This window comes from Penicillium canescens (assembly GCF_028828765.1).
Source record: "Penicillium canescens strain IBT 15451 chromosome Unknown utg000006l_segment0_segment0, whole genome shotgun sequence".
Taxonomy (NCBI): Eukaryota; Fungi; Ascomycota; class Eurotiomycetes; order Eurotiales; family Aspergillaceae; genus Penicillium; species Penicillium canescens.
In genome coordinates this window covers 3,912,622-3,937,872 of record NW_026703968.1, presented here as the reverse complement: position 1 = coordinate 3,937,872, position 25,251 = coordinate 3,912,622, and the positions used below count along the sequence as shown (strand labels likewise).

Here is a 25,251-nt window from a genome sequence, read left to right as displayed (position 1 = left end):
TTGTGGACTCGGGACTCCCTGCACCCCCCAAAAAGGCCGGCAGTCTTTGTATCTAAGTTTGTACCTTACTGTATTGCCTTATCACAGAACTTTGGTTTTGGGGCTAGGAGACGCGGGCCAGTTTCCAATCACCTGATGTCGGTCAGCCTCGTCTACTACAGTATTTTAATTGAAATAAATGAGTTCAGTCGCTAAGCAAACAGTATGCCCCCTGACCCCCTGACTGGTCCTTCACGCTGCCATTTGATCCATGTTGAAGGGAAGATTAGTATTCCATGCGAAAAATCCGAACCGCTGGCTTCGCCTACAACACCACTTCCCACTCTGCCAATGTCAATGTTGATCGGCACCGCCCATTTCAATCGAGGAATTCTTGGCTTAGATCTCATGGTTCTCGTTTCGCCTTAATAGGTTCTCAATGTCGTCGTTTTGGTCACCGCATTCTGGGCTAATCTACTCTGTACCTCCATAGGCTCCGTTTTACCATCGCTTGAATGTAAGCTACTAGTAGCTTCTTATTGGTTCGGCACTGCCATCCCTTTCTCCACATTGGGGTAGCAACCTTATGCCTGGTGTGAGAAAGAATTTTTCCAAATCAGTCCTTGTGGGACTGGCCGTCATGGTAGACCGCACACAATAAACGAACATTGAAAGCCTTTTGGGCCCAGCCGCATCTAGCATATCTAGGTTTTTGCCTTAGCAAGAGGGCTCCATATGGACAAGGTCTCCATATGGACGTTCGTTCCATTAGACACATCCAGCAGTGCGTTTGCCAAACACATCGATTCCGGATGTCGTGGAAAAATAGCTCGTAATGTGTTCTAAAACTCCAAGGTGGAGATATGAGGCAGCGGACCAAACACGCATTGCACTTTCTGTCCTTGCTCCAAAAATAGTAATGCAAAGGCACTCGAGAACTCAGGATGCCTCAACCGTCTATATCTACCATAGCCTACCGAGGGAGGACTTTATTGAGCATCGACAAAAGCAGCAATAAGAGCAATTCCTCTTACTACGTATACACTATTTCAACAGAACATCTATGCTCTTGCGCGTCGCTTCCATAGCCGTTCGCGATTTACTTAAACGAGGCTTGCACATCCTAGCTACCCTATGCTGTCTGGGGGGTTGGCGAAAGGCGTAATAAAGTGTACAGAATGGTTGCTGGGAGGCGAGCAGAGCCATGGGGGCACTGGCAGAGGTATCGAAACTCCAGACCAAGTGAAGAGTACCCCTGAGTTAACATAACATTGCCGGAATTATCACGACGCCACGTAAGATATCTACTCCATTAGCATTAAAACTAAAGTAGTATAAACGAGAGTAGTGATACCCCAGTAGTATTAAAGCCAGAGAATCCCTGAAAACTTTGAGAGATTAGGAGAGGATTGGTTGGAAGTAGCATAAGAGACCACTGAAGCGTGGGATGCGACCACTTTGGTACTCCAAGGTGGAGAAAGGAGTAGTAGCAAACCAATGATATTTAGAATCATCCACCAATGAAACAGGACTCTTATTGAGAGCGCCACTAGACCGAAGTTGGTAATACTTCGCCACTTCATCATCAACCGGTGACGCGCGCTTCGCACGCCGATGCCCTGAAACGATGAAAAAAGAGAGAACAGTACTACAAGAGACCGCGCACACACACGAACTTAATCTATCTCCGAGTCGTTTCTATACTCGGTGTTCGACTAGGGTAAGAATGTCCTCTACGCCTCCCCGTGGACACCGTTCTCGCCCCCTTCGTCTTGTATCGCTGGGTGTGAAATCTGCCGGTAATCAGGCCTCCTGCTAGCAGATTGCGTGCCCATCCAAGTCGTTCGATGGCGCGAAAGCCGAATTAGAGCGATCCATGCAGAGTGCCCTGTCATGAAGACTTGTCTGCTCATGACCTCTCCCAGACCCATGCACCACGCTTCAGTTGACGTTTTAAGCGTATCTCTTACTCTTGCTGAGAGGGCCACTAGACCAAAACAGGCAAGGTGTTTGTTATCCAGTCATCACTATCTCCTCCCATTATTCCGCCGCACCAAAATTCCCACGTGATCTTCAAAATGCAATGAATACTTAATGTACGAACTTTTTTTCCAAGAAAACTAAATACTTCTTGTTGAAGTATATATCTGCATGCCCTTTGCACTTTCTTGAATATTTTATCAAGAGTGAAATTTCTGATACTGTAAAACCATGGATGTGGCTCCACCCTTCGTAACATTGAACACGTAGAGAATGCGACGGTCACCGCGTCGCCGACAGCTTACAAACAAATGAAAATAGGGTTGGGAGTATATTGAAAATTTAAAGCCGATTTTGACTTTTCATTGGAGTTCCCATAGACTCAGGATATTTATTGGACAGCAGCATCTCTTGGTGCCAACAGGCCGATTCGTGGTACTATTTACTTGACCCCCAAAAAGAATGCAAAGCTCCTGCAAAATTTTTTCTACTCCTTGGAGAAACTCTAGGCTACTCCGTCCACGCAGACTACTCAGTCTTCCCAGACTACTCGGTAGACTGCAAGGAGTCCAAGAGAACCCACATCTTGGATCCTTACTTAGCGCTTCCTTATCTCCGGCTAACACCGATCGACTTTACAGGGAGGCGTTTTTGCTTGGCGGAAGGTGCTCGCCGGGTAATAATCCGGCCTGGTCCGGAGCTAAGCATTGTAATCCATACTTACAGTTGCGCCTCCGACCTGCAAACTTAGTGCGGCCTCTCTTCAACACCACACCCCGTTTGTTTGTTAAGGCCGAGGCAGTCGAGGGACTGCTGTCACGGCTTACCGTTGATTCTCAGTTGATTGATGACAGTCTCTTGATCAGATTAGATGAACTGGTCCAGGAGCCTGCTTAATTGTATGTTCAACAAAGATTAGTGGAAAAACGGAGGGTGGTGATTCTGCAGCAATTAAAATTCAGGTGTTTAAATGTTTAGACATGAGGCCGTAGAAAGTGGTGAGAAGGTGCTGCCCTCTCTGTAGAAAAGTCGGTTTGATTAATAGGATCGGTTAAAAAACATTACATTCTCCACCTCGATCCAAGGTCCGTGCATTTCCCTAATACTCTCGCACTCCCCCAGGTCTCTGGCCCGAAATTAATTCAGCCTAGTTGCAAGGATCACCCGCTCCATTCCGAGCCCTCGGGCGAGACCGGAGAACTTGGAACTTACTCCTGTCCTGTGGTTCACTAGTACTGTGAACAACGAACACATTATCAACGTGAATGTCTGCTTGCTTCCCTCGAAGTTTTCCCCACTATGCGGATAGGTCCTGGGAGCGTTATGAAACTTCGTTTGGTAGATAAATGCAACCTCCGGCTTCCTTTCCCAAGCTGCTGAGCACAGCTGGCTCTGCCAGTGGTGATCCCATTCATATTTTCGGGCGTATTATAGCGTAGAACCCTCTAGGCCAGTTGCCGGTCGCGGCGTATAATCGGATGTGGACTGGGTCGGGTACAAATGTGCGGGTCTTGGCACATCTAGCAACTGGAAAGGATCGAGATCTGCTGGAGTCGAGAAATCAGAGCCTAAGGTATTGGGTGCGAAAGCAATGGCCCTTAGGTGTAGCTACTCCAAGGTGGAGAAAGGAGTAGCATTGAACCAATCACACATTTGCACTACGTCATGTTATTTTGGGATTGTTCACTCGAGACTCTATTCACCTCTATAACATAAGACCCTCATAATAGCTCCCAGAAATAGTAACCAAAGCTCCAATGGTACCACCTCTCGTTCCTTGGAGCATATGTAGTTATACATGATGGACAGGGTCTGCGCGCCAAACAGGCCACTGTCGGCCTTCCGTTCGCCGTCTCATTGTATACCGCAATAACCAATGAGACCACCACCACGTGATCATGCAAGTAGTAGAAAGGTCAACAGTCGATGAGTAGATCTTGCCAAGCCAGATCTACCATTCTACTTTCTACTATTCTACCATGGAAGGACTCAGGATATATAAGGACACTCATTCATGTATCTAGTTTAGTTCTTCGTGTTCAATCATACATTGTTACTTGTGTCTACTGTTCAGAACCTTTGGTGACTCGTACAACTTGATTATAACTAGACAACACTACGAATAGACCCGTACTCCGGTATAGGTTAGTTCGGCGCTCTATCTGGCATCGCTCCTCGATACCCTCAAAAGGACTTAGCCCGTATAAGGCCTGTTAGGCGACGGTACGGTTGAGAGACAGATCGTTGACGTTGGAAGCAGAGAAGCATTAAGGCAAGTATAACCAAGGAATCTTCTAACATAGCGACGACCCGATAGTCGTGCGTAACACCAATGCGCAACTATCACCAATTCACCAATAATAACCAAACAAGTGTTTCGCTATTTTCAAACCCCATATGAACACAATGAAATAGTTTAACTCCGCTACCAGGATCTACCCTTCGTATTCTCACCATTTTTGAATCTAGGACTAAGCACTATTTTGGCCTCCTGTCAATGAATTTTTTGTGAGTATGATAATGATGCTCTTGGAGCAATATTTGAGATTGGAATCGTAACCCTTTCATCAACACTGGCCGAATGGCAAACCTAAGCTCCTAAACCCTGCACGGGAAAATCCCATATATTGCATTTCCGTTCCCAAAGAGTCACATCACAACCACAGCATGCATCGGATAACAATGCTTACCAACTGGCTGGCCAAGTTGGAAATCCAGGAGAAATTCGGGCTAGCAGCAGCTCTAGTCCTTATAACATGACTGCTTCCGCCGCGCAATCAGAGAGGGCGATCGAAAATAATCTCCGCGATTGAGTCGAAGTGGTCCTCCAGGTCCCGGTCGAGTATTTTGACATTGGACTCACGATTCAAAACCCCCGATTGCCTTGATTCCTCAAATGACTTCTCCAGCCCGGTGGATTTGGAGGACCTTTGGACACAGATGTTTGACGATAGTGCGCACGTCGGACTTGATACGCCGGGATGGATGGACTTGCTTACTGATTTGACCCATACCAATGTGCCGTATTAGCCCCGACTAAGAAATTACTTCCATGCTATGAGCAATTTTAATCCCCATGAAAAACCCCCACAATGCAAACCTGGGAGAACAATAACGAAGCATGTATTATTACCTAAATGCTATATTGATCAAATAGCCCTCATTTAATTTACAATACCAAGAGTTTCTGACTAAACGGCTAACTGCCATATCTCATCCCCCTGGGCCCAAAGCTCCGCGGGTGGCATAGCTGTAAGCATGGGATAAAGCTCTGGAATCACCGAGTCCACGGCAACTCGGAAGTATCCTGGATATTCTCCCTCTTCCACTTCGCTCGAATGATCAAAGTTCATATCCAACGCGTACACCCATGGCAGGTCACTGTTCATGGACTCCACAGCGGCAGTATCAGCAAGTAGACACAGGCCCACATCTAATCCCGGAGCCACGCCCTCAGTTTCTAGGTACCCATAGTATGATCTGGCTCGTATCAGTGATCTGCATTGACAACATTGAAATTCCAAGGATGATCTTACTGTTGAATCTGCTGATGAGTAGCACCATGTAATTCCGGATCCTCAAAGCGAGGCATCAAGCATTTATCCATGATCTTCTGACCGCCAGCGGACCTTTCTATCGAAAAATCTGTTCGGCGATCATACTCTGCATCCCATTTATCCCAGCGTTCATCATCTGAGTAATCTGTTCGGAAAGTAATGAAACCGAAGTCATCGAATCCATTCTCTTCCACGACCTGGACGACTGCATCATCGGCTATTTTGAATATATCTTTTGGAGGGGCAGGGGGCATGCCCTTTCTCTCGCGACTTAATCTTTGTTCCTCGAACAATTTCGCGAATGAGATAATTGTGCGAGCTCGAACATTGTCGAAGGGGATCAAATCTAAATCAATTTGGCCGATTTGCTGAATTGGTGAGAGATGGTTAGTACGAATTAATGGAGGGTTCCATGGAAGTTCGAAGGTGGTCATAGCTTACCTCCTCCGGTATTTGACGCAAGTCATCCTCGGCTATGGTTTGAAGTCGCTCTTCGGTCCATCCGGGTGGTAAAGAAGACATCTCCGGCGGATAAACTTAAAGTCTTTGATATGCAATGTCTTGGGTCGGAGAGGGAAAAGCTGCGACAACGCATATGTACGGGATAAAGTCTGCCGGGTGGGTCCGCTCAGGGTAAATCGTGCTCTTGCTCACTGAACGTGATCACGTGATCTGACACATGAATCGGTTGGCTCTCGGTGGCCCATCAGTAAGTTGCGGTCCCCTGACCGATTGGTGCCTGGTTGGTCCGTAACAATTATATCGAAAACAATAGCACGGAAGACTAATATATTACTAGATATATCCGCGCCATCCGCTAATACGCGCTAAACGCCTAACGGGGCGATGGCTAGGGAATAGCCAAGGTACTCGACGCGCTAACTTAGCCCCACTAAGCTTTTGCCTTCCAGCTAGAGGTGAAACAATAGGACGGGCGCCACATTAATGACGCCAGCTTCTTATTGAGGAGACAACGGTTAAGGGTGCTAGGTGAACGGCTGCATTTAGATAGGGCTAGCGTAGTGCATTTTATTGAGGCTAGCTACTGACTTGGCTACTCCCGCATTTTTCTCAGGCCATGCGCAGTGATGGATCTGTAGGTCCTCTGAGTACCGCATGGTCGAAAATAATAAACAGATCGATTCATTCATACATTTTCTTGTTGGACACGGTGAAAGAAGCGCAACCTCCACCTTCATCTCAATTAAAGATTTGCGGAATCTGGTCATGTTAAAGAACCACACAGATGTAGTATGAACTGGAGAACTGGATATCAAAATGTGGTTAGCGTATCTCTTACTCTCGCTGAGAGGGCCACTAGACCAAAATAGGCAATATGTGTTTGTTATCCGTCAGTCATCGCTATCTCCTGCCATTATTCCGCCGCACCGAAATTTCCACGTGATCTTCAAATATAATCATGCTTAATGTACCATCCATTGGATTCGACAATACCCGACTTACTATCTAATAGACCTTCTCGAAGAATGAATTAATTGGCTTAGGAGGCCTGCTTCGCAGTAACTAACTAGACGGGAGCCACCTTGTACCTTAGGCATCTCCAGATTGTCGATGCCCCGGGAATTGTACGGTAGCAGTATGGTGGTAGGCATAAGATTTCTTCCTAATGGATATCGTTAGACGCATCAAGTCGGACTTGCACAATCCGGCTAGCCTCTCTCTTAGTGTAGTTTGGAGTGCCACTAGACCTAAATTGGTGATAGAGTATAGTACATACGTCATACCAGCTTAGCCCACGTCATTTCAAGAGTTTCGAAGATGTCTGCTGGGGGCACGTTGTTCCTCTCCTTCAAGAGCCCTAATATACACACACATCTTCGACGGCACGTGTGCTGGGAAAGACACGTATATATTGAGGACGAATATTCACACACACGCATTTTGCTATCGATGCAGTAAGGTATTCCTTGCAGAGTGACACATAAGTAGCTTTTGGAGTTGATCTGGAGACAGCTAGCGTCCTACAGTAGAAAGTTTCAAATCCTCCAAGGTCCTTACAAGATGTCAATATTTCACAGCATGGGGGTGGAACATATCCAGGATCATGACAGCTTCCAGACCTTTTAGCCGGGCCGACCCGTTCCGAACCGGCGCAATCCGATCTAATCCGACATAGACTGGCAGGGTCGAAATTTTTTCTTGCTGTAGACCTGGGGTGTATCAGAGTATCAGGGGCTGCACGTGATCTATTGGCTTGGTGGAGGGGGTTGCTACTTTCTGGCCTATCTTATTATTTACTCTACATCAAGTAAAGGTGTAACTATTTTTAAAAGCATCTTCCACTTTTCACAGCCTCTGTTTCAACACCTGGGTTGTGGGAAGATTTGATTGCAATTTCGCCGCGCGCCATCGTTCTTCCTACGTTGACCCTCCGGTTAAACCTGACGGCTATTCTTGTCTCTTAGAACAGTGCTTTTTAACCAGATCAATATTTACGGTAACGGAAATTGAGATGGGCAGAATAGCAGAATACTTGTAGGATTCGTCAACATCGTCCGGCAGTAATCAACCATATGAATGTCTGTTTAACACTGTACGTTTGGAGTTCTGTCAGTTGATTTGAACTGGAATATCCGTCATTGTGTTGAACCCTTACACAGAAGAGAATCGCACTGTTTGTAGTAGCACATGGATAAAAATTGTTATGATATTCTCCCGGTCAATGGCCACGTCTGGTTATCCACGGTGAACATAAACATTCTTAGATAGCACAGTTGTGTAGCGTTATCTACCCAGGTGGGCAGAAAGAACAACAGCATTCCGTTATGTTGGCCTCCGAATTATACCAGACCAAAAAATGGCCAATTTCGTTACTGTTCATAGGTAGACTCCGCAACACTCTATTGGTGTCCTGCTGCCCCCACCGTTTGGGACGGCGATCCACTCCCCGAAATAGCCAATCAGGGCCATATGCTACCCGCACTTTTCGATGCCCGCGACCTTCACCGTTTGGGGGCAACGGTCTAATCGTTGCAGCCTCGTTTTGGACCATTCTCTACGATCCTAAAGATACACAGGCATGTTTCTGGCAGTCTCTAGTATACAGCATAGAACATTGCCGCACCAATTTCGTGCATGCCTTCAATAATCCACTGCTCGTCAGCCTATCATTTGAATGTTCTGTTCTCAGTCGAGGTTGAGGTGATCGGTCTTGACTTGCTGCCTCTCGGCGTTCAACAACCGTTGTATTTCCTTGAAGGACATTTGTGTGTCGTGCAGAGGGCCATTTAAACTGAAACAGTAGCAGTTTCCTACTTGCAGACCATCAGGTTATTCACCAAATCACTTTAGTGCTAAATACAAATACTTGAGTTTGGTTTAATCATTTCACCAATTTGTTCAAAAAGATCGTTGCTTCGCTCATTGCCCAACCCATCTGTGAAAGAGAGCTGCGACCACCATATGGTGACGGCAGTTTTATGATGGCGGTTAACTTGCGTTTCAGTCTTCGTTCATAACGTGCATCAACACAAGACCACGGTCCCTCACGTAAAGAAAATCGTGGCTCTCTTTGTCTATCAAAATTCCAAAAAATTCAACTTTTCGCATTTGTATTTTAGCACCTGTTTTATTGAGATTTTCTTGTCAGTCAGTCTTTATAAGCGCCACCTTCAGCCTCTCATCAGTTAAGGGCTGTCATTTCCTCCAAAGAGAAAGGCAACTTATAATGGCTGCCTTAAAAACTACCCGATCCAAAAATTCCTCGGCGAAAAAATTGAAGCGCCAAAAACAGTGTCGTCGGAAGACAAATATGATGAAGAAGGCATCTGAATATAGCAAGATGTGTAATGCAGATGTATGCGTAGGTATTCGCATGCGGGAGACTGGTCAGGTGCATATTTTGTCGGCCGATGCTTCAGGCTTTTGGGCTTTTCTTACTTCGCAATTGGTATGTAAACTACATGGTGTCATCCATCAGGCGGAGCGCTAACGTGCCAGAGCTCTCATTACCCAACTCCGACTGTGATGACGGATCGTGATTTGGAGAAAAGCTGGGAGGAGACAGCTTCTAGGAAGCAACGATAGGCGCTTTATAACGCAAGTGCTGTATACTGGATTATGCAAGTGTATTACGGGCTAGCCCGTCTTGCAGTACGATTTTGCCCATAGACTTTCTTTGAAAAAACAGTTGTTGCTTTTCCTTTCACTCTTGTACTTGCTATGTCAAGAAGTATATCAGAGGCTGTGCCAAGCCAAATACCACAGTAGTCCACAATATCATTGGGAGCTTCATGAACAAAGCGGAAAGAAGCTCGAAGCTTGACCGGGAAGAGCCGCCAAATTGGGGCAGGGATATAGTTGCTTACGATCATCTCACGATAGCCTGGATGCAAGGAAGATGAGCCGCTCTGCAATAAACTATATCACGTGTGATATACACTTTAACGTTAGATTAACAACGGTTCAAGGCAGCGATATGGGTGCCTTAGAAATAAACGCGGTAACGCTGAACGAGGTGTTGCTTCTGGCATAAAGATTAGTCATCCTACTGGTGAAATCTAGTATCCTGAGAGTATAAAGCACCGGCGGTTTCTTGCAATAGTTGAAAAATATTTGATACCTTAGTCCTGACTGACAATGGACATCACGATCTTTTACGCCATTGCAGTGGGGTGCTTACTGACAACACTCTTTCTCATTCGCATAGCCCCTTCCTTTCTGAATCTACTCACAGCTTTGTCATTCCTGATTACGAAGCACTTAACATATCCATACTTGTGGGGTCGCCATAGGCTGATTGCTCCTTGCACTCGAGCTGATGCCTTGTCATATCTCGCGTACGCTGTAACAAATGTGTTTCTTGTTGCCTTCAAGACTCCATCAACAACAATGGCTAGAGACCGCGCCGGAACCCTTTCAGTGATCAATATGAGTTTCCTGTTCTTGGCACACCATCTAGGATTCCTTGCAAACGCCATGGGTGTTTCTTTGATGATGTGCAAGCGCATTCATCGGACTGTGGGCTGGATGACTGGCATTCTCCTCATGTTACATATCATCATGGCTATGATAACTGAGCAGAAGGGCTGGAATATTCGTGAGAAGGCCCAACTCTTTGGATTAATCGTACGTCATCACTCTCGCTCAACCTGCCTTGCTAATCTTGTAATACTGATCTTTCTCAGGGTGCTGTGATTATGGCCGCAATTCTCTTATTATCCTTCCCTTTCGTTCGCCGTTTCTTCTACGAGCCATTTCTCCGACTACATCAAGCCCTGGCTACAGCCTGCATATATTTTGTATGGCGGCATTTGCCATCCGATACTCTGCTGCCCCGGCTGTATGTTTATATTCCGCTTGGCACAATGCTACTTGCATTATTGGTCGAGCTTTTCCTTTTCATCGTTAGGAATGGCGTCTTCCCCCCACGTCCTTATTCTCGTGCCTCTATCAGATGTGACCGGGTGCAACAAGCACCAATACAGAGCATAGAGGCAACACCGCTGAAAGTAAGGGTTGCTCTTACAAGGCCCCTACATGTCGAGGCAGGCCAATACATAAGTCTCTGGATACCCGCGGCAAGCCTATTCTCCTGGGCCCAGACACACCCGTTTATGGTGACATCTTGGTCGCCAGAAAAGCAGGATGTCCTGGAGCTTTTTGTTCAACCTCGAAGAGGGCTCACTGAGACTATTCACCATCGTACAGCCACGGATGGCTATACATCCTTGACAGCATTTGTTAGCGGGCCGTATGGAGTCAGCAAATCCGTAGACCATTACGAATGCGTCTTGGCAATTGCGACTGATTTCGGTATAGCAGGTGTCATATCTTATCTTAAGAAGCTCCTCTACGGGTATAACACTTGCACGTCACATGTGCGCCGGGTACATTTCGTGTGGGAGGTCCAAACATTGGGTAAGGCCGGCCTCCACGTTCAAAGAGCAAACCAATGATGCTGAATTTCTCAGATATTGCTGTTGCAGCCCAGCCACTTCTGAACAGCTTGTTAAGCGATGATGTCTTGGATGATGGCTATGTGGGTTGGCTCTTCCTGTCTAACCATACTTGCGCTGACGTGATACAGATACTCGAAATGTCTTTTTATGTGGCATCAAACCAGATGATAGAACATGGCAAGCCGTTCGGCCAGCATCGCCGCGCGACAGTTTTCAATGGAAAGCCTCGATTTGATGAAATTATATCAGAAGAGGCTTCCGGGCGAAACATAAAACGGCTGCCAAACACTCATGAGGATCGCGGTGAGGTTCTGGTTATGGGTAAGTCCATCAACTGAATCACAAACCAGACGCTAAATTCCTAGTATCCGCATCGCATGACGTACGAGATCGTATGAGAGAATTAGTTTCTAAACACCTCGAACAGAGGGTAAGGCTGCATGAGACGGAGTTTCAACCTTCGTAACGAGAGGGCAGATCTGTCAAGTGAAAGGAGATGGGTCGGTGGGCCCAGCGAATGACCAATTGGCCACAGATTAGTAGAATTAAATATAATACACCGCCCTCCAGAAACAAACAGCTCTTTTCACCGTAGAACCATTGCACCTGATCTGTTCTTCACCGTCACCGTAAACCGGTTCATCAGTATTCCCCGGCCCAAGGAACAGCGTATACTCTATCTATGCTTTTGTGATCAGCTCTTGTTTATCCAAGTCATGACAAACTTGACAATTTGTAAACAGGGTGTACTCCATTTCCCGATCGGCTTCTGGTTCAATTCCGGTTGACCTCACGGTTTCTCAGAAAGCGATTCCGTTCTGACCATAACTTTGCTGTTGTGTCGACGAGGATTTTCATGGGGGCATGGCGACCGGAAAGATCTACTTCAACGATCCCTTTTTTTGGCGGGTTGGGTGAACCATGGCCATGTGAGAAAATTCGTGGCCAAATGATTTGATTAATTGCCGTTCTGGTTGCGACACCTTTTTGGGGTCGCAACCAGAACGGCTCGCAGTTGTCACCTTTCAAGATGCGCCTTTTGGGGACGCTTGAAATCCCTGTGTGCCATTGTTTATTTTATTTTCTGACCATTCGCTTTCTTTATTTGCCCAGCTATGCCGTATTCAGTGTCTGTTGTCTGTTCCTCTTCTCACTTCACTTGACAGAACACGAGGCAATTCTTCTGCTATCCTGACGTTCCTTCTTGAAGCACTGTTGCGAGAAGTTGGCCATTAATTTCTTATTGTCGCTGACCGGCACATGAATAATGGTATCATCTGAGCCAAACACTCTAGTCTCTGCCAGCGCCCATGGACCCGATATCTCTGATAATGACCCTGTTGATTGGGATGCATGGCTCACATCAGAGGCACTCAACAATGAAAAATATCTGGCTACCTCACAATGCAGCTTTATCAACATGGAAGACTGTACTGAGCGTCAGCCTTTACTGAAACATGCCCCTCAGCTTCATTCAAAACTGCCAGAAATCTCTCTGCTATCAGATGGAAGTTTATTGTTGACGCAGTCCACAGACAGCAACAAAGAGACAACGACAACAGGTCTCCGAACGTCAAGTCTAGGCGCATATTTCTCTGCGAAAAGTGAAAACACAGAAATGCAATATCTCATGATCAACGAAAAAGAACAATTCAAGTGTTCAGAGTCCAGTGAAGATCATTCTAGTGCTTTCGGCCTTGAGAATCGGCACCAGAGAAGAGTCCTCACTTCACCAGATCTCAAGTTTCTGGAAACACAAGAGACCGGAAGAGGAAGCTTTCACAAATACAAGCCAGTCGATAACCGGACCCAGGCAGCTGAGTGCGTTGACTGCATTCAAACAATATGTCAGATTGCAACTGGCGAGACAATGAGCGAGAAACAAGCTCGAGACGTCGAAGACTGCGGGGATAGTCTGATCACAATTATACAATCCGACGGCCCGATTGCCGCGTTTAAGCCTCTTTTAGTCAACTGTCACCTGCATACCTTACCTAGTGTTGACATGTATGGCTTGAATTCGTCCCTGACGGCATGCGTGGCATATCTGAGGTACCTGAACTCGGTCACTGGTTCAGTTTCGAAGTCAGACGATGTGAATCGCCGCCTTGCCCAGATTTGGATCCATATTCATTTCGAAAATCTTGTCAATGATTTGAAGGAAAGTGAGAAAAACGGTCTTCCGCTTAACCGACAACGTCGGGCAATTCCCACGATAGCCAGAGATTCTATCTTACAGGCTTTTCACGGGAGCCCATTCGTGCCGCAAAAAAAAGATCGCGACTTTTTGAGCGATCAATGCCGCTGGGGCGAGCGTTGGTGGAAAGTTGCTACCTGCATGGGACTTGGTGTGATTTTACTAGCTAGTGAAGACTTGGCAAATCAAATGTATGCTCATTTACACTCTACGAAATGGTTGTATTGCTGACTTTGAAATAGAGGCAGAAGAACAGCTTTTCAGAATAAAATGGTAGACACGTTGGCCATTTATGTTCTCAATCGCTACCCAGCTCTGACCAGTCTTTATCGATCGTTTGAGTCTATGGCAGTAGGCCTCATGCTTGGAGGTGATAATGTCTTTTCCCAGGACCAACTAAACATCTTCCTCGAGGCGCTCGTGGAGAATGAAGCAAACTCATGCAAGCTAGAAAGATGGGTGGTTCCAAACCTCAAATCTCTATCTAGACTTGCTGCTTCCCACCTAATCTTTCTGCAGAGATTCTAACTCTACAGTCAGTTCCAGCAGGTGTTAATCAAATATATTATCTTCACGATGCCATCGTCTTTTCTCCTCTGGCTTTTAGACCGTAGGGAACCGTGCCCCGGAGGGTGGGGCCTTTTCCGAGTAGCGATTGCTGACTTAGAATTATTTCCAAATGACCCTTTCAGCTAACGTTATTCGATCATGTCCTCCAACAAATCCTTTGTCTTCTCCATACGCGCGCTGGCTAATGGTTGTGGACGGCACCACCTTGCCTGTTCTTGTCCCTAAGTTCATTAATAAATTCGTGGTAAAAAAGATCATGGTCTATTGGAGGATTCTGGTCGGCTGTGGCCTCCCGTCGGGCCGGTCATGAGTCTATCACGTAGCCACCATGAGACAATCACGCAGACGGGCATATTGCTGCACGGGATTTGTCCCTTCGTCAATCACCAATTCTGGCAACCTCGTGCTCTATGGCCAGACTTCTGTGCTTAGCAAGCGAGGCGGTTCTAATACTGGCCTCAGTATCTATGTACGCGACCATGGACTTGAAGAGCGTGGTTTGCCTGGCTTGATACTCTCCGGATTGGGATTGGGATCTCTCTGCCTCGCTGATCTCGTCCCATCGCTTCTTGGAGCACTGCCCACGTTCGGCCTATCCCTTATTGGGGAGGGGGTAGTATGCGCTCTGGGGGCACTTGCCGGCGCCGCTGCTACGATCTACGTCGGTTGGCAAATTATCTCAGGCATAGTTGGGTGGCTTTTCGGCGGCTCCCCATCTAAACCCAACGTTGGCGTCCCAACAAAAGTTGGGACCCGAACTGCGTATGGCCAGTGGTCGATTCTCGACTTTAACGGCGGCGCAACGACGACTAGCTGCGATTGTGAGGTCACATATACGTGCCGCTATGGCTTGGGTTGGGATGAGATTTGTGATAACCAAAGATGGGCGATCAACAAGCTGCTCAACGGAAAGACTGTCTATCAACCACTGACAGCCCAGAACGGCCGTAAGTATTCATCGTGGAGATCTAGCCAGCGTATTGGCGCATACCGAACCCGGGCCCAAGCATCGATCAACAACGTAGCCCGATGTCAACTGGATGAGTTTCCTATGGGCAACCTCAAGGAATCAGGAAATAATTCTCCGCAGGCTTGCCGTCTAGTCAACGGCCCTGCGAATGGGAGACAGGGAAATGATTACAAGGCTTGGAAGGACGCGCAATGGAGGCCTTGCTCGGCGTACCGCTCTACCAAGTGCGGCATTAATGACGATGGACCGCCTGCAACCTGGTATGTAAAACTCAAGCTACCGTCATGCGATCATCTCTGACCTTGAAACAGGGCGTTTGGGCCGCTGCCCGCGGGGCGCGGTTCCGGCAGTGGACAACACTTCATAGATGCTTATGGTTTCGACGAGCAAACGGTCAACTCGCTTTGCTGGGCTACATACACTTACACCGACCAGCCTGGAGTTATCTCGACCTCCACGGTTACTGACCATGGGTTCCGTGTTCTTGACGATGATCCGTATGTATCCCTCTCCCAACTTTACTAGGTAGTCAATGCATAGCTGACAAGGCGACGTTGATAAGCATGTACGGTAATGCATATGGGTGGCCTCGACAGTCCTGGCGCGTTGATCCAGCCCCGATAGCAAGCGCTCAGTATCGGCCTTTTGACTCTCAACCGGGAATATTTCAAAGAGACCTTCTCGGCAACGACCAGTACATGTCGCTTGAGGAGTATAACGACCCCGCTGGCGTCTGCCACGCTGACCTCAAATTCCTTGGAAATGGCAAACGATGCCTATCTCGACCTTGATTATGATAATCTCTACTTCGTCGATCTGGATGGCAACCCTATCGACGGTCGGACATGCAACATCATCTACGAGGACGACGGCCCGCGCTCCGAAGTGCGTCTCGTACTTGACGAGGATGGTCATGTCGTGGACATGTATATGGGCGACCCAGATGCTGGCTCGTGGACCAAGGAGGAGGTTAAAAGTTACAATTCGGATAAGGTGACTGTTGATGCTACCACCGTCACTGTCACCACGGGTGTTCTGGCGGGCAGCGAGTCCCGACCCACGTTCGCAGCGAGTACGACTGGGTCCGAGACGAGATCGGAACCGTATTGAGCACTGTGACATACGCGCCGTTTGTGTACATCCCTTGACTGCATTAAACATGGCAATGGAGCTTTCTTTCTTGTACATTGCTTGATGCCCTCCACCCTGACGAGCTCTTAGCTTGATGGAAAAGATAGAAAAGGAAAATGAAGGATTGGGAGAAATTTGTATATAAATCACCATCAGTTAAGAAAATGGTAGTTGTTCAACATTTGAATAGCGTATGATCGTGACTGGTCTTATGAAATTGCATATCCCTCTCAGGATGTCTTCGGGTGTTAACCTGGTCCATCCCCACAGAATAGAGCGCAGAAATAGTCTCCGGATTGAAGGCGGGATGGAATTGGGATATCTACCACGTGGGAGGGATATAATAATCCCTCCAACGACTCTCCGTCTCAGCGTCTTTGAAAGTATCGATTGTACCTTCTACCCCATCCGGCCCAACAGACCAAACGCCATCTTCAACCAGCTTGCGCCAACAATCCAACAAACGCTCCAGCCGCTGAGGGCGGTAGTAGTTACCACCAAAAGGCTTGAATCCATGCTGAAAGAGTTCTGAAAACCTGTCCCTATCAACAAGCTCCCCATCGCTTTTTCGTGCGCCTACCTTCCTGCCACAACCAGCATTGACGGTGAACGGGAGAAACAGCTGAAATCCATCCTCGACCATGTCATCCCATTTTCTATCCACTGCTGTAGTATACAGACCCGCAGAGATGCGAGACGGTGTGTGCGTATCGGTAGACGATGAATAGAAATCCTCCATTAACACCCATGGACTTGTAAATCTCGTGAGCTCGATAGGACGCTGGTCTCCGGTGTCGGCGGGGAAAAGGCACACTGGCGGTACGGTATACTGGGAAAGGGGCAATGCGGTGAATGTCTGTGACGCCACAAACCCAGACAAGTCAGCCGGGGGCAGGAGAAGGCCTGGAGCGATGTATTGGAACGAGGGTCGTCTCGCGCGTGACAGAAACGAACGCGTAAAGCAAGGATCGAGCACCGAGGCGGCGTCTAGGACGCTTGATGCGACCAGTGGCTCTGGATTATCCGCATCAGTCCCGGAATCGGGGCTGATCAGTGATGGTGGGTTTGGCAGCTGCGAGATGCGCGTCTCGATGGCCTGACACAACCGATCCCACGCGTCGACACACGTAGTAACCTGGGCTTCGCTATAGGGCCGCCACTCCCAGGGCCCGATCTTCTCGAATTCGAATAGCGCTGGCTCTTCATGAGGCGCAGCCACGACTTTTCTAATATGAATCAGGTCGATCCAGTGGGAGAGCACTGTCTCGAATGGGTTCCAAACGTCTGGATGATCCTTAACTGGAAACCCGAAGCCCCAGTCATCAGTATGCATGAAGATCGCGACGCGATGGTGGCGTTGGTGGTAAATAACACCCCCATTACTGTCATCGGTTGATAAGGCCACATAGCACAAGCGCAGCATGCTGTCAACCGGCTGGTCTTCAAGATCAGCTTCAACTTCCGCAAAAAGTGATTGTGGCCCATTGAGTCCCGATGCAAAAATAGAGAGTGGTGTTTCGCTAAAACCTTCCCAAGGAGGTATTATAGCGTTGTCAAGGAAAGCCACCACCGACGGATCAAGTCTTGGACGAAGAGCCTCAGCTTCAGCACCGTGGACCGTGAAAAAGTTGGTGCTGTTGCCATTCAGAGTTGCCAGTGGACGGCCTTCAGCGAGCCAAGCATATTGGATCAGGTAGTTGTATAGAGCCACACATCGTGAGTAATCCATTTCTTCGACATCCTCCCGTGGAGGGTTATCTGGCCTGACAAGCAAGTCGGTGATGTCCGGAAGTTGAGAAACATCCATTGCCATGAAATCAGAGTGTGTGGCTGTCAAAGGGGTCAATACCACAGCCTCTATTCAGACGATGTGCAAATAATTGAATTGATGAAGTGTTGAACGTGTTGAGGCTGGAAAGTCAGCTTTGAATCCTTCCAGCTACTACTGGACCCTGGTGTACCCCGCTCTCGGGTGGTCAATCGATACTAGTAGAAGAACTGGACCACCTCAACTTGATAGGTTGCATTTGTTTAAAGGAGACTATTTTTCATTTCCATTCCCACGGAAAGCCCAGTACCTACTCGAGCCAAAGACTTAACTTCTCTCGATGCAACCTCTTTGTCTTAGGAAGTTTTTTTTTTTTGTTTCGAATGGAATCTTCTTCCCTCTGGGCTCCAGGGACGAAGCCATTCTTCTCTCTCTAGAGTCGACGCCTCTCTTTCGCCTTCTCTTCGTGCTCGGAGAAAAAGAGCTGTCGGCCCATTTTCGAAGACTCTACTCGAGGAAAGTGATCTGACTTCGAAAGCAGTCATGAGATATCTAGTGCTAGGGATATGATCCCCTTTTATACCTGATATTTTGAGCTCGAGCCGCCTCAAGAAATCGTAGACTTTGACATTATCGCCCTGTAATGCATGACTATTTCAATTTTATTCCCTACACGATAGATATGACGCAAATTACTGATAGGGTAGGATAGTCAGAAAATGAAGGCAGTCCAAACATGACCAACGGACTAGCCATCACGGAATAAATGGCCCTATGGGTCCGTCTATTTTGAGTATGGTCGATTTTTGTGCTGGCCAAATTAGAGGGTGCTCACTTGAGGCTTAGTAAGGAATCACCTCACTGAGCACGACTGAGCATTAGTCATTGGTCACGTGATGGGACTAAGCATGATCACCGAGTCTGACCCCGTGCTATCGTCTACTCAGTGATCCTGAGCCTGAGCGCCCTCATAAAAGCGGCGGCAGCCTAGATAGGAAATGCCCCACCCGGCAGACTTTATCCTGTCTATATAGGTGCATATATGAAGTCCATCACAACCATCATGGATCCCTTATGCGGCAGTTACGTCTCACTTTTAGGAATGGGGCCTCATTCCCATCTCAATTCCCAGACGAGATTCCGAGCCCACGATCTCCGTCACTCATAACTGTACTGTGATATTCTGAATAGCTAGAATCTAGCCGCCGTTCTAGAACCTATAGTAACAAATATAGCACTGGTAGGTTCTTATTTCATGCAGTGCTCAAGATTGGATCTTTAACAAGAGCTCTTTGCCGCACGAGCTGTCACGTTTGGATCTCTATTGAGGCCTATAATAGGTCATATTTGTCTGGATATACGCGTGATGCATTTACTGACAACTTTTTCGACATGATTGAAGGCTACAGGCATATGATGGATCCTTTGAAAACCATGAGCAAGCCAATACTCACAATTCCCTGAAAGGGATTGTTTCCAACTACCTCTCGTAGGAATAGAACATCCTTGCAGAGACTAAAATAGACCTAGCAAGAAGCATCAACTCTCCTACCAATCGACCTTTTTCGCGGACAAGCGGTTGCTGACAAATGTTAGTTGCATATTGATCCACTCTTGACATGGTGACTTGGGTACCTTTTTCAAGGATTCAATGGACTTTGCTGTCGAGAGGGCGGAAAGAAAACCAAAGGCGTCCGAGTCGACAGGCCAACGATCTACGTCATCTACTCCCACCATTCCATCATCTTTCACATACTTCTGCATGACTTCCATGGTAAGGGAAGCGAGTGTTTTGATGTATACATTCTGTGCCTGACCCGGCTGACATTCTATGCACATCTCCAAGCTGGCTATAGGGAGTCAGGAGAATCATTTAAAAAGGAGGTATCTGCCACTTACCGATCTTGATAACACCATCTAGGTCGAGAAGAATATTCCGGCATCTCAGAGACTGATGTTCTAATCCGGTTTCATTGAGGTAACATAAACCATTCAGAATCTGCACTGTCATGAGCTTAATATAGCCGAAATGTCAAGAGCCACATACCTGCCAAATTATGGAAGCTAATTCCGCCTCCGTGGGATAAAGAGACCGACACCCCACAAGTTGCTCCAAAGTAAGCTGGAGGTCGTTAACGAGAGCGTACATGTATCCTTCATTGACAAAGCACTCTCGGGCCGTCAATACATTATCGTGATCAAGGATATCATACAGTCGTTGCATTTTAGCTACGTCCCCTTTGGTGTACTCCCGAATGGCTACCACCTGGAACGGATAGGAACGGCGAGCTGCAATGAACACCTCGCCCGCCAGGTTACACTTGAGTGTCCGACGATAAGTGTCCCAAGGTGATTCTTCCCTCACGACCAGCCGGCGAGATGTACCACTCGCACACCTGAGGCAAGCCGAATCTTTTTGGGCTTCCACTCACAACCTTTCGTGTATGTTCGCTCCGGGGAGAAGTCTTTCTCTTTTTTGAGTTGGAACTACTGTCCAAGTGAGTGGGTGCATCGAGCTGGTGTGGCTGTTCGCCCAAGGGTGACTCTCGTGATGGGTTATTCGCAAACTGTTCTTTGTATCTCACGAAGTCAACCGCCGTGCAGTGCTTATCTTGTGTCGACATATTGGGTTAGATCAATATGGTCGGAAAGAAAATGAGTTAGAAGGATGTAGTGTTTGAATGCGAAGATGGTCCTATTTATAATGCAATTATATCGATAGATGGAACTAAATATATTTTGGGGAACAGCTCCGACTTCTTGCAACCACATTGGTCACCAGGACGCTGACTCAGCTAGGTGGACCCTTCCTTATGTGAGGCCAAGACCAGTTAAATATAAACAACCGATGCTCTCCCGCTACGTAGATTATGCTTCATCAAAAACCATGGACGAGCCTATTTACCCAGACCCCGAGCTGCAGATTCTGACAGAAAGGTGTCGAACATACCAAGGAACAGCCAGAGTTAACATCAGCCAGATTACCCCCCACCCATCTGTCTCACAGCATATGAACACGAAGAACGTGGAAAGACTCTGTCAGATATTTGACAAAGAAGGTTGTCGAAGACTCGATATCTACAACCACGTGAGCGCTGTTGTGTCACGACAGCATCTCCATGAGGCTCTTCAAGCAGGACGAGTAAACGCCGCTGACTTGATGACTGACCAACCGAGTCGCTACCCACACCTCAATTTCCCCACTGGTTCCATACAGTGCCTTCATGGACAACATCGATTAAAGGCCGGAGAACACTGCTTACCACTGATCGACCAATGGTGGACTGTTGACTTGTACTTGGAGGGTAAGCCAGAAATTCACCACTTGCTTTCCCACAGTTTTGACAGCCCCAAGACATTAGTCCCGGTCTTCAAACAAGTCTCATTGATGAGTATTCCAACGAGAGAGTCCCAAGCGATGGTGAGATTTACATAAAAGTTCGACAATATCGAAACGAAGCAAACGCACACTTCGAGAGTCGATGGTTGGCTCGGCTGTCAAACAACAAAGCCAGGCGGCTCCGCGGACTTGAGTCTCATCCGAGCGTCCGAGCTGCTTTTGATTCGTTACTCGTCTTGCCTTCCTTGATGATACATGGAATGCAAATCGGATCTCTTCCGCAGGCTCTGGCTATTTGTTGCGACGAGGTAAAATCATCTGTCGGACTCCAACGTAAAGAGATGCTGACTACGATTGTAGGAGATAGTTCACGCGCTAACTAGGCTACTGCAATATTGGTCTTCACTCGTGGAACACAATCGTACTAAGATGCTCAAAGTTGACCCTCATACAGTAGAGATATTGCAACTCCTGGCGCCTGGTGTCTCCTCGAAGGATAGAATCACCGTGAAAGGCCTTGTACACAGTGGCGAAGTCTTTTCAAACTTCACACAATCCGAACGTGCCTCGATTTGGAAGCGACTGAAGAAGACGGAAGGCATAATTCCATCTCTGTATACGTTCTTCAAAGATCTACGGTACCTAGAATCATGCGCGAACTGCATCAAACGACTTATCACTCCTTCCAGATCTTTCCCAACGATCAAAATCGCCATGCGCGCGGCATTTGTGTCCTCCGATCCCACCTGCGCGCAGTTCTTGATACAGACATCCGAATCTGAGTTTCGGTCTTATTCGGACTCCCAGGGGGATCCAGCAGAACTTGGATATCGACAACTCTGGCTCTATGCTATGCGACATTACCCAAGCTTATTCCAAAAGCCGCAGAGGAAAGACGGGAAAGATCCTATGGCGAAGCCTAATCGTGAGGTGGTGGAGCCTATGATACTGTATGATATGGCTGTGCTCGCAAAGAGACTTGGGTTTCACTCGCCACAAATTGAACAGCTCATCCAGCAGTCGCCAGATCGGCAAATCGCGCAAGATGCTCTTTTGAAAGCCCGGCGACCAGATCGTTATCAGTATAACAAGGAAGAAATCGAGTCACTGATCAACAAAGTCACCGAGTGCTTCTTGAGGGCCGTCCCTCTCGACCAGAGGCTTCCGGTGCAGTTCGTTGGTGGAGGAGAACTCAAGAAAGAATCTCGATGTGGATATCCGCAAGCCGAAGCCCAATTACGAGATTGTCAGTTCCTTTTCATTGATCAGCTCCATGGTGATTCACTCCAAAGGGAACGAAAAGCCACCTCCACTTTGGTGAGGAGGAGTGTCTATTTTACCTTTTTCAGCAAGATGCCAATGCCCCGTGTGAATAACGACACGGCAGGCAGATCGCCAAACCCTGAATTGCCAATGTCTCCGCTTTTCGTTTCGAGCAATCGTTCGCCGCAAAACGGAGGAGAGATTGGGTCTGCAGGTCCAGGAGCCAGGCGGGATAGCAGCTTAGAGCGACAACGCTTGAAAGAAGCACGTCGAGAGCTACGTCAGCAGAAGCGAGCGAAGAAGCTACGGAGGCGACAGCAACGACAGCAGCGGAGGCAACGATTCTCACGTGCCGACCGACATTCGATATCTTCTTCCAGAAACTTGTCACCATTATCTTCCGGATCTGACAAGGAGACCGCACGCATTGATTCGGAAGGCGGCGGTTTAGAAGAGGTATTGGAGCCAACATCCGAGACAGAATTCGTGCTAGTTGAAAGTAGGGGTATAACAGATGGAAATGAGCAGGGTCTCCCTGATAAGGAACCTCCCGTAGCCGATGAACTCGAGCACAGTGAGCCTACAGAGGAGGATCACGGTTTCAATGAAAGTGAAGAATCAGAAGATAGTCACGCGGAACTGGGATCTGAGGACGAGCAGCCGCGGGGAGGGGGTGAAGAAAGTATAGCTGGAGGAGAGTACCTGGAAGATGACAATATGGAAGAGCATGCAAGCGAACAAGACAATGAAGCGGCAGAATCTGCAGCGCAACTTTCTTCGGCGAAAGAAGTTGAAAAAGCACTGGAAATGTTAGAAGGACGTGGGGCGTCGGATATCAAATCGGGGCCCTCTAGGACTGTGGGCAGAAAAGGTGCAGCGTTGCGTGAGAAGGCCAAGTTCAGTCCATATGACCGGACACAGCGGCGCCAACAAACCCGCAAGATATCAACACCGCCACAGGAGACTCTGGAGCAGGATATAAACGCACTCTTACAGACGGCTACCCCGGAACAGACAACGAGACGTATTACTGACATCAATTTCCTCGAAGCACAGCATCCTCCTTTATTGGGAGTAAATGAAGAGCAGAGTGCGCGGCCCGTGGCTAGTCAAGTTAACCTGACTCAGGACCACCAACAGGCACCGGAAGAAATACTACGCTCCGTCGAGTTCGAACCGCAGTCAGAAATTCCGAGCTCGATTGATCAGAACTCTAGACGCAATGGAGTAATGAATACCCGGTCGGAAGGACCGTGGTCAGAGTCTGTCCCGCCGGACGCTTCGCCGCAGTTTCAAGTCATAGCAGATGCTACGCAGGAAGGCACGGTGAGGGAGCGCCCCTCGTTATCACCACCGCGAGAGTCTTCCACGCAGACCGATGCGAGCACACGCATGAACAGAGTCAGATTAGAGAAGCCGCCCGAGGAACAAGACAAGTCTCGTGGACGAGGAGAAGGAGCAAGCGATGCAGCCAAGCGTTCTGCGGTAACAATCATGTTCCGTGCACGTGATGAACACGGCGACTGGAATCGCTTGGTCCACCACATGGTGGTCGACTTATCCGATCCGACTCCTGTGGAGCGAATGGCGTCCAAGAATGCGCGAGCACACAAGGCAACCTTTTATGACCAGAATCTACGGCAGGTCCCTCCTAGGCAGTGCTTCGATGCGGCAATTGAGGATGGCACGAACACGATCTTTATGACTTTCGGCGACGATCTGGTTGTGAGCGAGGAAACGGTGAATTCGATCACACGGGCACTTCAAGCTGATTGTGATTTTGATCGGCCGGCAAAACGCCGGCAGTAGACTTAAGAGGAATAGATGCAGTTAAGATCTAGATCAAAGTACTTGTGACCAATACAGACTGTAGTCAGAAGATCCAGTCCCTTTGGGGGTTATAAGCCAGGGTGGCCGCCAGTTGACAGTTTGAAAGCCCACCTAGACCGGGAGCTATGGACGTACGTCCAAAGTGGATCCACGTCCACAGCCCTCAATCTGTGGCCTCGAATCAACTGTTCTAGGTCACGGGGCCTAAAGCCCAAGCCTTCCCACCACAGCTCCCAAACCACGGACCCGCATCTCCAGACTCAAACCCCACCTGGACACGGCTCCACAGCTCTATTACATGACTGGCCATGAGGCACTGGGTTTGTGTCTCTGTCAGCCTGGGAACCACACAGGCCAGAAAACGCTCTTCCTAAAGCCATAGAAGCCCCATGTACCCAGACTTGCGCCCCCCCACCCTTTGCAGAATACTGCACAAGAAGCGCATGTCCAGCTTGTGAGTTGAATTCATCGTAAAGCTCATCTGCTTCAACCTCTTGGTAAACGTCCCTAAAGGGGCTCTTAAACCCTCGAATTTGATACTGAAGGTAAGACTGTATACGGCGAGCCTCTCACACCAAGATCAATCTCAATTTCTGCTCCGATGAGTCCTAGATACCCCTTTTCCCGCTAGCTGGAATGACGCAGGGAGCTGGGCTGGACGTTCCAGTGGGGAGAAGATTTCAGACCACGAAAGACACATGATCAAATTCATGGACATTGCTCCAGTATGCTGAGTTAGCGTCCT

General features: G+C 48.0%; 5 protein-coding genes across 5 annotated transcripts; 2 read left to right on the top strand and 3 right to left on the bottom strand.

Annotated features, from left to right (window-relative positions):
• Positions 1-5,150: 5,150 nt before the first annotated feature.
• On the bottom strand, positions 5,151-6,076 carry N7446_010316 (uncharacterized protein; the record flags this gene model as incomplete). The annotated part of the gene is made up of 3 exons (XM_058519059.1): positions 5,958-6,076; positions 5,496-5,884; positions 5,151-5,439 (listed from the first exon to the last, which is right to left on the bottom strand). The coding sequence occupies exons 1-3, from the start codon at positions 6,036-6,038 to the stop codon at positions 5,151-5,153; spliced, it is 759 nt and encodes a 252-aa protein (XP_058369847.1). The 5' UTR covers positions 6,039-6,076.
• A 4,039-nt stretch (positions 6,077-10,115) lies between these two features.
• N7446_010315 (ferric reductase family protein) lies at positions 10,116-14,162 on the top strand (the record flags this gene model as incomplete). The annotated part of the gene is made up of 5 exons (XM_058519058.1): positions 10,116-10,604; positions 10,664-11,396; positions 11,450-11,758; positions 12,733-13,825; positions 13,877-14,162. The coding sequence occupies 5 exons, from the start codon at positions 10,116-10,118 to the stop codon at positions 14,160-14,162; spliced, it is 2,910 nt and encodes a 969-aa protein (XP_058369846.1).
• Positions 14,163-14,532: 370 nt separating this feature from the next.
• Positions 14,533-16,284, top strand: N7446_010314 (Glycoside hydrolase superfamily; the record flags this gene model as incomplete). Its single annotated transcript, XM_058519057.1, has 3 exons — positions 14,533-15,434; positions 15,486-15,671; positions 15,810-16,284. The coding sequence occupies 3 exons, from the start codon at positions 14,533-14,535 to the stop codon at positions 16,282-16,284; spliced, it is 1,563 nt and encodes a 520-aa protein (XP_058369845.1).
• Positions 16,285-16,627: 343 nt separating this feature from the next.
• N7446_010313 (uncharacterized protein) lies at positions 16,628-18,112 on the bottom strand (the record flags this gene model as incomplete). The annotated part of the gene is made up of 1 exon (XM_058519056.1): positions 16,628-18,112. The coding sequence occupies one exon, from the start codon at positions 18,110-18,112 to the stop codon at positions 16,628-16,630; it is 1,485 nt and encodes a 494-aa protein (XP_058369844.1).
• Positions 18,113-19,553: 1,441 nt separating this feature from the next.
• N7446_010312 (uncharacterized protein) lies at positions 19,554-20,432 on the bottom strand (the record flags this gene model as incomplete). Its single annotated transcript, XM_058519055.1, has 3 exons — positions 19,554-19,621; positions 19,973-20,072; positions 20,121-20,432. Coding segments are annotated over 3 exons (480 nt in total), but the record flags the coding sequence as incomplete, so codon positions are not given.
• Positions 20,433-25,251: the final 4,819 nt, after the last annotated feature.